General features: G+C 40.2%; 3 protein-coding genes across 4 annotated transcripts; 2 read left to right on the top strand and 1 right to left on the bottom strand.

Annotated features, from left to right (window-relative positions):
• Nucleotides 1-2,374: 2,374 nt before the first annotated feature.
• On the top strand, nt 2,375-8,160 carry LOC129745280 (clustered mitochondria protein homolog). Its single transcript, XM_055738255.1, has 5 exons — nt 2,375-5,756; nt 5,824-5,949; nt 6,042-6,257; nt 6,322-6,533; nt 6,594-8,160. The coding sequence occupies exons 1-5, from the start codon at nt 2,571-2,573 to the stop codon at nt 6,844-6,846; spliced, it is 3,993 nt and encodes a 1,330-aa protein (XP_055594230.1). The 5' UTR covers nt 2,375-2,570; the 3' UTR covers nt 6,847-8,160.
• A 1,257-nt stretch (nt 8,161-9,417) lies between these two features.
• Nucleotides 9,418-11,288, bottom strand: LOC129745281 (ubiquitin carboxyl-terminal hydrolase calypso). Its single transcript, XM_055738256.1, has 2 exons — nt 10,676-11,288; nt 9,418-10,606 (listed from the first exon to the last, which is right to left on the bottom strand). The coding sequence occupies exons 1-2, from the start codon at nt 11,179-11,181 to the stop codon at nt 9,673-9,675; spliced, it is 1,440 nt and encodes a 479-aa protein (XP_055594231.1). The 5' UTR covers nt 11,182-11,288; the 3' UTR covers nt 9,418-9,672.
• Nucleotides 11,289-11,947: 659 nt separating this feature from the next.
• Nucleotides 11,948-14,966, top strand: LOC129745287 (uncharacterized). Of its 2 annotated transcripts, none has more exons than XM_055738264.1 (3): nt 11,948-12,048; nt 14,033-14,173; nt 14,464-14,966. In XM_055738264.1, exons 2-3 carry the CDS (start codon nt 14,045-14,047, stop codon nt 14,578-14,580), a joined length of 246 nt encoding a protein of 81 aa, XP_055594239.1. In that variant the 5' UTR covers nt 11,948-12,048; nt 14,033-14,044; the 3' UTR covers nt 14,581-14,966. The 2 variants fall into 2 exon arrangements, with proteins under 2 accessions (XP_055594239.1, XP_055594238.1); XM_055738263.1 differs by lacking the exon at nt 11,948-12,048 and adding an exon at nt 13,001-13,100.
• Nucleotides 14,967-15,202: the final 236 nt, after the last annotated feature.

Consider the following 15,202-nt stretch of genomic DNA (forward strand, 5'->3'; position numbering starts at 1 on the left):
ATTGCTACGATGAGACAAATCTCAACACTCTTCCTTAACATACACATTTGCAGTCTCCTTACTGCCTCCGGGGGCTCCTCGTGAAGATGGGGCTACTCCTCTTCAACGCACACATCGGAACACGCTCTCGCCCCTGTTGCAACTCGAAGACCTTCCATGGTACCATTTCGACAACCTGCACCGGGATCTAGCACGACGATCTCCAGTGGCTTCCGATCCGACGACCTTCCAATGGCTCTGGCCCGTCGACCTTCCATGGTCTCCTTCCAGTTGGCTTCTGATCCGACAACCTTCCACGGTTCCCGGCTCATTGACCTTCTTTGGCTCCGGCTCGTTGTCGTTCCATTGGCTTCCTGGCTGGATGACTGTCCACTCTTGATTCACTTGGGCAGTGGAAAGGAGAGATCTGTACTACTTGGCGGTAGAACTTGGAATACTTTTATTTCTAACTTTACGTTCTATTTATCTTATACTATCCTGTTCTCTAGATATTCATAGGGAACCATAATTACAACAGTTTTTTTTGTTGTTAATGATGTGTATGTTGTTAATTGTCCCATCGATTGCTACGATGAGACAAATCTCAACAGATCTTCTTTATACCGGTTGAGGTTACGGACGTAAAAGGAATACGCTAGATCCCTGAGCGCAATTGTACGCTCTTTCTCATTCGTGATCCAAGGAGTACGTTTATAGCGGACAGTTTTCATTTTCATAGGAGCATGAGTAGAAGAAACTTAAGCTTGGATGTAATATAGCGTTGGTATCGAAAAATGTGTGTCTTTGAAAATCCAAGTGTAGTTGAGTCACATCAATCCTAGCTAAACTGCGTGCTTTAACTCTTCGTGGATGTGATTTAGGTACTCTCACGTCTGATACCAAATAAACAAGATTTCGCATTAGCAGTTTAGCTTTTATTAAATGCTGAGGTGAATCGTGATCATGAGATCGATAGTGCTTCTTCTAGTAGGAGATGTGGGTAAGACCGTGAGATTAAATGAATGGCGTAAAAAGTTATAGAATTCTCAGCATCGAACAATACGGATGAGTCGTTAGGACTTCCTGCCGACTTCGAGTAGTTCTTTTGTGTGATCAGCATTTTTTTTTACCGAAAAGTAGCGTTTATGTCCAGGGAGTTTAACCGAAACATTAACGTTACGTATAAATACGGATTGAATACGTTTTTCAAGTTTGAGTCGAATAGCAAGATTGCGAATGTGGAATTGCAAAACCACCTTGCTTGTTGCGCCCCTACTCGTCTCGTTCCTACCGGATTCGTAGCAAACGCCTGTTTTGCAAGACAGTCGTCCGACATTCTCGCAACATGTCCTGCCCAGCGTATCCGGCCAGCCTTCACCGCCTTCTGGATACTGGGTTCGGCGTAGAGTCGCACGAGCTCGTGGCTCATTCTTCGCCTCTACACTCCGTACTCCTGCACGCCGCCAAAGATGGTTCTTAACACTCGTCGCTCGAATGCTCCGAGTGTACGCAGGTCTTCCTTGAGCAATATCCATGTCGAGAACAACGGGTCTAATTAGCGACATGTACGTGCGAGGACTCAGTCTTCTCGACCGAAGTTGCTTGTGGAGTCCATAGTAGGCACGAATTCTGCTGATCATTAGCCGCAGGATCATCATTTACTTATTTTTCTTTATTCATCATTTTTCACTTTTTATTCTTTGATTCATTCTTTACCATTTATTCTTACTCTAAATTTTAATTCTTTATTCTTTACTTTTGATGTCTACTTTTCACTCTTTGTACTTTATACTTTACTTTTACTTTATACTTTTTTTACTTTTTTTCACCTCACTCTTTACTCATCATTTTTTACACATTCTGTTCTTGCTTGTGATACTTAGAAGATATATTTTAGATGTTTGTTGTAACATAGAAAACATGAGCAATGAGCATATGCACTTGGCACGGTATAACTTATCTTAATTTTGGAGTTTTATTAAACCAAGCACTTCGTCTTTTGATACTTTTAAAATTTTCAAGATAAGCTAAATAAATAAATATTGATGCGCTAAAATAATAGAATTAAAAAAAAATCTTGGTCTATTATGACTAATGAGCTGATTATGCATAATAGGATTTGGTTTTGAAATATGTACTATTAAAATATATTACAATCGAACCCTTTCCATCTATTCAGCAGTGAAAAAAACAACAACTAAAATATCTGTCCGCTTTCGGATGCTGTCAGCATAAGTGCATCTGTTGTGTGGACTCGTTTATATTTAGAACATTCATTACGTACCATAGGTACAAAGAAATACGCTGTTGCTATTTGAGCTTGAATTTTCGTTTCGTTTCTCAACCAATTGGAAATTTTATGTAATGATGCGTATTGTCTTTTCTGCGGTTTTACAGGTAACGGTAAGAAGCAGAAAAATGGCAAAGACAAGGAGCTTACCCCGCCACCACAGGCGGCCGATGGTAAAACTCTGGCCAATGGTCACACCGCTGGTGAGACGCCATCAGTCAACGGTCTGAATGGACACGCTTCCGAATCGGAATCGCACAAAGACGATGAAAGTGGGAAGAAAAAATCCGAAGCGGAAGTGATGGAAATCATGCAAGATACCGGTTTCACCGTGCAGATCCTGTCACCCGGAGTAGAACCTTTAGAGATTCAGGTTTCCAGTATGGAATTGGTGCAAGAAATTCATCAGCTTTTGATGGATCGTGAGGATACGTGTCATCGCACATGTTTCTCGCTGCAATTGGATAGTGCTACTCTGGACAATTTCGCAGAGCTTAAAAACATCGAGGGATTGAAGGAGGGTTCGGTCATCAAGGTTGTAGAAGAACCATACACAATGCGTGAGGCACGAATTCACGTTCGACATGTTAGAGATTTATTGAAAAGCATGGATCCAGCAGATGCTTACAACGGAGTGGATTGCAGTTCGCTCACTTTCCTACACACCATCACTCAAGGAGACATCCTGGAAAAGAAGAAAGGGCGATCCGATAGTGTTGACTGTACTCCTCCAGAATACATCATGCCTGCAGCAAAAGACAGGCCGCTCCTCCCTCTGCAACCGGGTGTAGGGAAGAAAGGCCCACAACCATTAAAAGTTCTTACAACTTCGGCTTGGAATCCCCCTCCAGGGCCGAGAAAATTGCACGGAGATTTGATGTATCTTTACGTTGTCACAATGGAAGATAAACGATTCCATATTTCTGCATGTCCACGAGGTTTCTACATCAACAAGTCTACGGATGATGTATTTGACCCGAGACCCGACAATCCTAGCTATTTGTGTCATTCTCTGATCGACCTTCTGTCTCAGCTGTCGCCAACCTTCAGGCGATGTTTTGCACAAATGCAGAAGAAACGCACCCAAAGACATCCGTTTGAACGTGTGGCTACACCGTACCAGATCTACACCTGGACAGCTCCTTCTCTGGAACACACAATCGATGCCATCCGGGCAGAAGATACGTTCTCTTCTAAGCTCGGCTACGAAGAGCACATACCCGGCCAAACGCGTGATTGGAACGAAGAATTGCAGACGACGCGAGAATTACCGCGCAGTACCCTGCCAGAACGTTTGCTGCGAGAACGTGCCATCTTTAAGGTTCATAGCGATTTCGTAACGGCAGCTACTCGTGGTGCTATGGCTGTGATAGATGGCAACGTAATGGCCATCAATCCGGGTGAAGATGCCAAAATGCAAATGTTCATCTGGAATAACATTTTCTTCTCGCTGGGTTTCGATGTTCGTGATCACTACAAAGAATTGGGTGGAGATGCTGCAGCGTATGTTGCGCCTAGGAACGATCTGCATGGTGTTCGTGTTTATTCAGCGGTTGACGTTGAAGGGCTGTATACTTTGGGAACGGTTGTGATTGATTATCGCGGGTATCGCGTTACTGCTCAGTCTATTATTCCTGGTATTTTGGAACGAGAACAAGAACAGTCGGTGGTGTATGGGTCAATTGACTTCGGCAAAACAGTACTGTCGCACGAAAAGTATTTAGAATTATTGAACAATGCAGGCAAACATCTTAAAATATTGCCCCACAGTGTCTTGAATGATAAGAACGACCCGATTGAGCTGTGCTCCTCAGTAGAATGTAAGGGAATTATTGGAAACGATGGACGCCACTATATTCTGGATTTGCTGAGAACTTTCCCACCCGATGTAAACTTTTTGAAACTGGATGAGGAGCTGAGTAAAGATTGCAAAACTCTCGGATTCCCCATCGAGCATAAGCACAAACTAAGCTGCCTGAGACAAGAACTTTTGGAAGCGTTCGTTGAAAGTAGATATCTTATGTTCATCAAACATGCAGCATTCCAGTTGCAACAGCTGAATACTGTCAAGCGTCAGCAGAAACAGGAAGGCAAGGAGGGCGAAAAGAAGGAGGATGCCAAAGCGATTGAACCCGCTACAGTCACTAAGCAGTCAGAATCAAACAACAATGTTGAATCGAATGAAGAGAAAGCTGTCAAGAAAGAGGAATCAACCGAAAAAGCCAAAGACAAACCAAGTGGTTTGCCGAAAGTAGAAACAGAGGAAGCTAAGAAGCTTATGGAGTCGCTTCTGTCGAATGACGAAAAGAATGAAAGCAAGGAAGTGGTCAAACGTGCCTGCGAAGCTGTCGGATCACTGAAAGAGTATGAATTTGATATAAGATTCAATCCTGATGTGTATTCACCAGGGATCAATCATGTCGACAACGTGGACGCTGCAAATTCTCTCAAAAAACAAAAACAATTGGTTAAGGACGCTGCAGAGTTTTTGGTGAAACACCAAATCCCAAGTTTTGTTCACGATTGCCTTGACCACACTGCAGCTCCGATGGATGGAACAACTCTAACCGAGACACTCCACAGTCGTGGTATCAATGTTCGCTATCTGGGTAAGGTCGCTGACATGTTAGCTAAGATCAAACAACTCGAATATCTACACACTATTGCTGTGTCAGAATTGATAATCCGTGCCGCGAAGCACATTTTCACCACCTTCATGCAAAATACAGAAATGATGAGTCTTGCTAACGCGATCAGCCATTTCCTGAACTGTTTCCTAACCACCACAGTTGCCGTTACAAATGCCGGCAATTCAGCAGATACGGATGCCAAATCTGGCTCTACTGGTAACAAACAGCAAAGACGTCAGCAGAAACGTGCTTCCGGTGGCAAGGGCAATAAATTGTCATTCCACCCAAATCAGGACAATAACGAGTGGCAATTACTTACCCCTAAATCGCTGTGGGCTCAGATTCAGCAAGAATTGAAAGCCTACTGGGACTATGATCTGTTGCCAGCCGGGTCGCATGACTCTGTCGAACCGGTTGCAGCACACTATCGGTTCCAGAAGATTAGTTTGCTTCGGGCGTTCTGCCTCAAGACCGGGGTGCAGATTCTGTTGCGAGAGTATAATTTCGAAATGAAAAATAAGCCCACTTTTGGGGAAACCGATATTGTTAACGTTTTCCCAGTGGTCAAACACATCAACCCGAGGGCTTCCGATGCGTACAATTTCTACACAACTGGTCAGACCAAAATCCAGCAAGGCTACTTCAAGGATGGTTACGATTTGATCAGTGAAGCTTTGAATCTGTTGAACAATGTATACGGTGCCATGCATCCGGAGAACGCACAATGCCTGCGAATGTTGGCCCGGTTGAGCTACATTATGGGCGATCCCCAGGAAGCGCTTGCCATTCAGCAGCGGGCTGTTTTGATGAGCGAGCGAGTCAATGGGGTTGATCATCCGTACACTATTGCCGAATATGTAAGTTGAGAGATAATGGCTTAGCATTTGAAGCTGATTGTGATGGTGTTAATTTGTCTTCTTTCAGGCTCCTCTTGCTTTATATTGTTTCGCCAACAGTCAGGTCAGCACTGCCCTCAAATTATTATATCGAGCCAGATATCTTGCAACAATTGTTTGTGGCGAGAATCATCCCGATATTGCTTTACTAGATGTAAGTACTCTCTTTCAATGGTACTTGGCAGATCAATTCTGCGACAAGTGTAAAATCCTTCTTGTTATAAAAAATCTTTTTTTATTACACAGAGTAACATCAGCTTAATTCTCCATGCTGTTGGGGAGTACGAACTATCGCTACGCTTCCTAGAACACGCTTTGGCTTTGAACATTAAATATTATGGTGAAAAATCGTTAAAGGTAGCGGTGAGTTATCATCTCGTAGCCCGAACACAAAGTTGTATGGGCGATTTCCGCTCGGCTCTCAACAACGAGAAGGAAACTTATGCCATTTACAAGCAACAGGTAAGAAAGCTGTAACAGATCTAAGATTCAATGGTAGTTATGAAATTTGATTGTCTTATTGCAGTTGGGCGAATCGCACGAGAAAACCCAGGAATCTTCCGAATGCCTGCGTCATCTGACTCAACAAGCGGTGGTGTTGCAGAAAAAGATGAACGATATCTATTCGAATGGTAAACTTACGACTGGTCTTCCCCCAATTCACATCCAGCCTCCATCGATGGGATCAGTGCTAGATATGTTGAATGCAATCAACGGTATTATTTTCGTACAAATAAGGTAGATTTATATTGATCAGGATCTTTAAAATGGATGGCTAATGATTGAAATCTATTACAGCTCCAAAGAAATAGCCAACCTGAAGAACGAAATCGAGAAGCGTCAGAAGGATGGCGCATCTGAAACCGGAACGGTGCAGCAAGCAAATCAAGAAGAAGTTGACCGTATGTTAACGGAAACTATGGCGAAAACTGCGGCAGGAATTCCTTTTGAGGAGCATGATAAGCATGATCTTCCTTCGGTTGAAGTGCCCAGCAGCAGTACGTCGAAGGTGGTAAATAAGACCGAAGTCACTAGTTCAACATCAAGTTGAAAGAAGCGTCCAGCAGGTGCTATTTTCTTTACAAATGCTCGACAGAACTGACAGCAGATGTAAGCCAATATGTCAGATAGCAGTTTTCAATCTATTCTGCTATTGCTATTACCGTTCACTATTACTATCACACATAGAAAACACATACACATTTCTACAGAATCACCATAACCTTCGATTGAAGCAAATAATAATAGCGTTAAGAAAGATTTTTTGTTAGGCACGCTCCGGATAGCGGCAGATTTAGTAGAAACGGTTATTTTTTTAAGAGTCTGAGTTTTTAGAAGCTCAGAAACATTGAAGACTTTCTTGTAAAGTACCTACACGTTTCGTTAGTTTCGATTTCTCTTGAACTATTACTCTTGGTTTTAGTTATTGCTTTTCAAAATACGTAGATTTGAATACATAACACATATACACCGTGAGAATCATAAATTGTTAACCAATTTGCTTAAAACGATGTTCATGATAATGGATTTGATCCAGATGCATCATAAATTGAACAAAACCGTGCAATGAACTTTAAAGATGCTACGTACTAGGTCATTTCTCCATCTGATGAGCAATAAAACGAAATTAAAAAATATAAACTTTATCACATAAGTCGATCTATTGGAGAAGCAAGATGACTCCAACAGTAACGACTAACAAAATACATATTCAGATTTTCTATTCCAGAATAACAGTGAACCCATCCCCTAGTCAATCCCTAGATCATGCCATTGTTTTAATTTGTACGCATGGAACACCCCATTTAAAGAGTATCGTATAATTGCGTTACGCACATCAAACATTGTAAGAATCTAAAAAAAATCTATCTTGTCACCAGGATTAGGTCGAAACATTCATCAACCCGTTTAAAAAAACGCAGCTAGCTAGCAATACCTAGAGATTTCAGACGCAATCATCATGAGAAGAGCTTTACACCTTTCCCTATGATTGATCTATTTGATTAAAAACACGGCACAACAGTTGATACACAAATTATGGAAACCTACCTGGAATCTGAGCAGCTAAAAATAGTTAGCCCTTGACTTTATATGTTTAATAAATATCGACAACTAAAACCTGAACGATTGCTTTGAAATTCTAAGGATTCATGAACTAGTTTTCAGTTTGGTAGAAAAGAAAAGAATTGTTCACGTTAATGTTTGCCGCCAAATGATTTACGAAAAGAAAAAAAATGTAGAAACCAACAGCTTTTCAAACAGAAACTTTTTTTCAAACATGGAAACAGTAGGAATCCAAAAATGTATTTGTTTTAGTACTACTTTCATATCTCGAAGGATCGAAAATATAATTACGAATGATTTAGGTAAGAAAGAAACAATTTAATTCAGTGAAAGAATTTCCTGGAATGCTGATAGAAGGTTTTTTAAAAATGTTTCTTTGAGATTTCTATAATCCATTCGGTATCGTCCAAATTTGATAAAGAATTTCCTTAGAACAACACTGTGTTTCGAGAAGAAATTTATTTCTCTGGGTACCGAGAAAGTGTTGTTTTCCCTCGGTAGAAGAAATATTATTATAAAGTTGTTTATTTATGGATCAGAGACCTGTCGATCGCTTTTGCGTAAACGCTTGGTCCTTCGAACCAAATTGCATCAGCTCAAGATGAGTTTGCTGGAAACTTCGAGACTTGGTAAAACTTTTTGGGTGCGACTGCACATGATTAACACGTTCGTCGCCACGCTCATTTTGGTAGTTTTGCTAGCCGGGCCCAAAGAAATTTTCAGAGAGAGAAAGCAAAGAGGGAGAATTCCCATATTTAAAACGTGTGGCGAAGCTGAGCGGTAAACTTAAGTAAGAGAGCGTCACCTGCTTTTTGATGTGACGGGCCCCCCCCAGGAAATACACCCGTCTGCCGAATATGGGTGACGTGGCGACGAACGTGTTAATAGAAAAGCGTGAAATTACTTACCTATTGGTCTAATGTGTTTCGGTTGTTCTTCTTGTTACCTACATCAGGCGTTATCCGGCTACCGAGATAACGCGGAGCGTGAGGACCATGATCTGTGTTTACTCAAAGATCTAGGAAGGCCCCGTGTTCATAGGTTTACCCAAAGCTAAGAACGATCCCCTAAGGACATCCTCGTAATTCTGATCCATGTTTCTAGGGCGGCCTTTTGAACATTTGAAACAAACCGTAAAGTGACTCCGTTGCCAATTATCTATACCACCTTATAGACTTGTTCACAATTTTGAATACCGCGTAGTGTTTAAAACCGCCAAAGTGGCCAAATGCCAAATTTAATTTATTTATTTGGCTGAAGTTAAGCTTCTCTCAAGCCTCTAATCCAACAGACACAAAGCCCGGTCAAACCAATTTTAATAATTTATTTACAATTTTATTCCAAAATGTGTAGCACTCCAGTGAGCGAAATAATGCTGAAACCGCCAAACAGATTCATACGCGAAATGTCATATCGCAAAAATGAATTCCTCGTAATGGTTTACCGGGAGCTGTATACAATCGAGAAAAAGATGTTAAAGCTGTCGCCGATACCAACACAAAGAATACACATGAAACCCGCCTACACAACGATGAAAAGTTGTATTCGAACATTTTGAACTCCCTGTCTGCACTCAATTTTATAATTCATAATATCTCTATAATTCAAAAGGAAAAAAGTCCTGCATATCAACTTTTATGAATTTATTGTTACTGATTGCTATGAAAGTTAGGTGATAAAACGTACAGGATTCGATAGTTATTATTGATTCATTTATGCAAATATAGCTGCTAACCATTCAAGTAGAATGGGTGACCCAGCCTTCCAGTCTAATTTACGCGCACCGGTAAACCACCGCCAGGAAGTGGAACCTTCACTTTCGTTTGCGATACTTGGTGCGACCACGCCGTCGCTTGGAGCTGGGTGTCTTCGGCGAGGAACCATTGGTGGTCGTCTTTTTGTTATAGTTACGAATAACCCCCCGGGAGCTGCTATTTTGGTTTCCACCCATGCTGTTCTTGCGGTTGGTGATAAGATGCTGCGAAACAAGATCACCCAGCTCGCCCTGATGGGCCAACATCGACAGGAAAGTGCAAATGAACTCATCGTAATTGTGTGTCCGCCGACAGTCGTCCACCTTGAACATGGATCGTTTCTCGTTCTCATCGCAAAGATGTTGCTCGGTTATGTTAATTTCGGATTCTAGATTCTTGAGCAGAGAAAGAAGGTCCTTTGGGGAGAATGTACCTGCCCCCATGAACGACGGTGGCGGAGAAGGAGGTGGATCTTCCTTCTTTATTTCGCTTTCACCAATCAGTTCTACTGAGTCCGAGGAGCTGTTTAATGAAACAATCGATTCCAGCTCCTTCGACATAGGAACGGAGGAATCGGCTTTGTCATTCATTTCAAGTAGCTGCGAATATTCAGAGCTCAGCTTAACTGGAGTGTCTTCCTCCTTTTTAATCTTATCGACAGCATCTTTAATATCCCGGTTTTCCGGTTGTTTGCTTTTTAGCAGCTTTTCGAGGGCGGCCGATACTATCGTTTGATTGGTTCGGAGCATTTTCAGTTTATGAGTAATGGCGATACGGCGATCCGGAACAACCGCCATCAAATTGAATCGAATGTCCTGCTCCCCTGTCGTGATACCCAAACGATCTGACATAACGCGACGAAACTTGTCGGTCCAGTCTTCTTTCTCAACCCAGGGCCCGTGATCCATCGGAAATGGCTTCAATCCATCCAACTCGAATAGATGGCCATTTATGGGGACAAAACTGACGAAATGGAACGCTTCTCCGGTAAATCTGTAAAATGATTACTCATAAAGTACACATAAAAAATACAGCAAAATAAGCATAAAAACCACCACATACCTTCCGGTGCTGACGCCCGAGTTGCGGTCCATCCGTCGTCGAGCCTGGGGCATGGCATGAGAGTTGTGGGCACAAGCCAGCTCCGGTGTGTTTCCGATAGCCCAGCCCTTATTCTCCGGACACATACCTTTGGTGTGTACCTTCAACCGACTGAGCGTATTACCGAGATCGATATCGGAACAGTTCAAGAGCACCGAGAGCAGCGCATGGGTGGCACAACTATTGGGAACCACCTGCTGGGCAAAGAAAATGTTGTTGACCGCTTCTTCATCCTTCACGTAGATGTCGGTTGTTTCGACGATCTTACGCCGGGCGCGACGTTCTTCAATCCAGCGGAACAGGAAGATAAAACCATAAACGGGACCTTCAATCGAGCGCTGCAAATCGTAAACTTCTTCCACCTGAACGCCTTTCACTCCGAAATCCTCCAACAGCAGGGTAAACAGCCCGGGGTCACTTTCCAACTCCAGCCAACCTTCGGTCAGCCGATTGATATCCACCGGCATGGCGTGCGGTCCACTTTTACCCAAATTTCGATAATTTTTATTTAAATTTCAGCTAAAAATCGTAGAAATTCATTGAAGCTTTTAAAATTTATTGTGTTTACTTTTTGTGGCGTGAACAGAGCTGGGCGAAACGGTTGCACTGAAAAAAAAAGTTAAGACCCGTTCACACGATAGCTCACATGAAGTGTACACAATAAAAAAAACCTAATATTTAATCCCTATATAGGCATTCCGAATGGAATGAAAAAAAAAAAACCAAACTTCAATTAAAATACTATATTTCAGTGTTTAATTTTTTGCTCGTGATAGGTTATTTTTATCACAAAAATCTCAACGTTTTAAATTTCCGATAAATTTCTGATTATTCAAAAGGCAGCTAACACTCTTGGTTCTTATTCGTTAGGGCAATTACACGTACATTGAAACAGAAAAAAAAAATTAATTGATTCAAAAAGTTCTAACACACTCCTTTTTTATCTGAACCAAAGTGTTATGATTTTGATCCAAAACATGTAATAAACCTGGGCTTTAGCTTTAGGTTAAGCTCGATTAGAACGACTTTTGACAGTTTATTGGAACTCCGCAGTTGTAGTCTGCCGCACTTTTACTGTAGGGCTTTAATGTCGCCAGTGAATGTCGCCTCTTGGTCAATTGCATGGTCCTCTAGGCAAAGTCTTGTAAACGCAGACAAATAAAAACAGGAAACTCCGGTTTGGCGATTCAGCGACAATATTTATATATTTTTTAAATAAATTTTTCTGCGTGTTGATGTGTTAATTTTGTTGTGTAAACCAGGCTGAACATTTGGTTTGTTTTCTTTTCAGTCAGCTGGACGACTTCGATCGACAAACGGAATTTTATATTTTGGTTAGTGTTTTTAAGTGATATTTTCCATATCTGTACCAACACGTGAAAAGGATCTATCTTCAAAAGTAAACAAAAACCATTTTCAGTACCTCATGATAGGCCAACAGTTGCTCTACTTAACGGTAAAACCCTTTTGAGAAAATAATATTCCGTTACATTGAAAATTCAATTTGAGTAAAGGATCTATAAACATTCTAAAACCAGAACTGCCATTACATGGATATACATCCTTTACTCCGGAACAATTTTTCGCTACTACTCCGCAAACAAACTCAAAATAATCAATTCTGTACCAACACGTGAAAAGGATGTATCTCCATATATGGCGAATCGAGAAAAACGCGTTTGAAGAAAATACAACCTATTTTAAATCGCTAATTAAAAATCACTTGAAAAGTTTGCATTTTATGAAAGTCAAACGATGTTTAGAAGCATCCCCTATATGTTAGAATAGAGGAATATCAATTTTTATGAAAAAACATTGCGCTATCGTAGATAGAACCTAGCTCACGTATTATTTTGTCTCCCGTGTTTATACACCCTTTGCTATTTTCTCATTTCTAGCTTTAGTTTTAAGCTCGCGTTCATTTGTAACTATGTTTCTAAGTTGAATAAAGTGTCAAATCTTTACCAACATATAAAAAGCATCTATCTCCATATATGGCGTATCAAGAAAAATGCGTTTAAAAAAATACAACCTATTTTAAATCCCTAATTAAAAATCACTTCAAATTTTTGGTTTTTATGATAGACAAACGATTTTTAAGAAGCATCCCATGTTAGAATAAAGGAATATCAATTTTCATGGAAAAACAACGCACTATTGTAGATAGAACCTAGCTCACGTTATATTTTGTCTAACCTGTTTATACACCCTTTGCTATTTTCTTATTTTTAGCTTTAGTTATAAGCTCGCATTCATTTGCAACTATGTTTTTATGTTGAATAAAGAGACAAATTCTGTACCAACACGTGAAAAGGATCTATCTTCAAAAGTAAACAAAAACCATTTTCAGTACCTCATGATAGGCCAACAGTTGCTCTACTTAACGGTAAAACCCTTTTGAGAAAATAATATTCCGTTACATTGAAAATTCAATTTGAGTAAAGGATCTATAAACATTCTAAAACCAGAACTGCCATTACATGGATATACATCCTTTACTCCGGAACAATTTTTCGCTACTACTCCGCAAACAAACTCAAAATAATCAATTTGTCTCTTTATTCAACATAAAAACATAGTTGCAAATGAATGCGAGCTTATAACTAAAGCTAAAAATAAGAAAATAGCAAAGGGTGTATAAACAGGTTAGACAAAATATAACGTGAGCTAGGTTCTATCTACAATAGTGCGTTGTTTTTCCATGAAAATTGATATTCCTTTATTCTAACATGGGATGCTTCTTAAAAATCGTTTGTCTATCATAAAAACCAAAAATTTGAAGTGATTTTTAATTAGGGATTTAAAATAGGTTGTATTTTTTTAAACGCATTTTTCTTGATACGCCATATATGGAGATAGATGCTTTTTATATGTTGGTAAAGATTTGACACTTTATTCAACTTAGAAACATAGTTACAAATGAACGCGAGCTTAAAACTAAAGCTAGAAATGAGAAAATAGCAAAGGGTGTATAAACACGGGAGACAAAATAATACGTGAGCTAGGTTCTATCTACGATAGCGCAATGTTTTTTCATAAAAATTGATATTCCTCTATTCTAACATATAGGGGATGCTTCTAAACATCGTTTGACTTTCATAAAATGCAAACTTTTCAAGTGATTTTTAATTAGCGATTTAAAATAGGTTGTATTTTCTTCAAACGCGTTTTTCTCGATTCGCCATATATGGAGATACATCCTTTTCACGTGTTGGTACAGATATAATTTCGCAGTTTCTCTACAAAGCAAGCATTCTTTAAGAAGAGCTCGTTAACTAATATTTTTATTTTCAAATTATTCGTGTATTCCCTGATAAGCATCCGACCAACATGGTTTTCCTCCGGACGATGCTGAATTCGGCGAAACGCATCCCGATGATAAAGTTCCGGAAAGGTGGCCCAGATGCTAGTGCCGGGCAAGCGGCTGCCGCTGGAGGTGTAGCATCTGGATCACAAGCTGTAAGTTGGACATAGTTCTACGAATAATTCTCATACGCGATAGGAAAAAATCTACCGATTACCTATAGCTCTAAACCTTCTAGAGATTATTACATAATAAGCCAGCAACGTTGTTAATATTTACAAGCAGACATTGTTAATCATGTTACTGAGCCTAACGTCAAGCTTTATCGGTAAAATTAATGACCTTTCAACCAAACATTAATTATTACCTAGGCGATAATTAAATAAAGCATTAAGTTCTGTGATTAATACTTCCAAGTAACCCTGTCTAAATCTTACCATTTTAGCGCTTCGTATCATCGGGGGAATCCATTGAGGAGTGGCAACTGCCTGCTAGATATCGCAGGAAACAGCTAGATCCGGTTGAAATCGCGTGGATCAACACCGGAGGACCGCCCATGTAAAATGGTCAACAGAAAATAGGCGGGCTGACAGAAAAAGCTAGTCACTTCCACCACAGTCGACTTAACAGGTTTACTTCATACTTTCGTCATCACATTTCGTCTTTGAGTATCCGAGTGGCCGCAAAACAGCAAATAACAGAAATTATTTGATGATTTTCCAACTAGAAACTTAGGTCTGCACATACAAACGACCGGAAAATATCCCCAAAGGTGCTGACACAGTAATATTTTCCAATAATCTCATCATACTGTTTCGGTTAAAATTTTGAACCCGATCCAAATCAAGATGTTGGTCATATTTAAACAATTTAAATAGAAGTTGATTGTCAGTAGTTTTTGACAATTGTATTTATTACCTATGGTTCAAATAAACTCTATGAAATATATCGGTTTGGTTGTTGATTTAACATTTAAGGCGTTATTGCTTGAATTTTGGCTAACCCAAAAATGACTGACAATTCCCTTTTCCAATAGGAATATACTAGGAGAGAGTGGGGTTTCGTGGGCCATGGGGAAACGTGGCCACTTTTAATATCTCAGATGTGTGTTGAGACAAAAATCTCAAACCAACTGTCATCGTTGTCGCTTTGCGTGAGCATATATTCCTATATGTTATTGACTG

Source organism: Uranotaenia lowii, chromosome 2 (genome assembly GCF_029784155.1).
Source record: "Uranotaenia lowii strain MFRU-FL chromosome 2, ASM2978415v1, whole genome shotgun sequence".
Classification (NCBI taxonomy): domain Eukaryota; kingdom Metazoa; phylum Arthropoda; class Insecta; order Diptera; family Culicidae; genus Uranotaenia; species Uranotaenia lowii.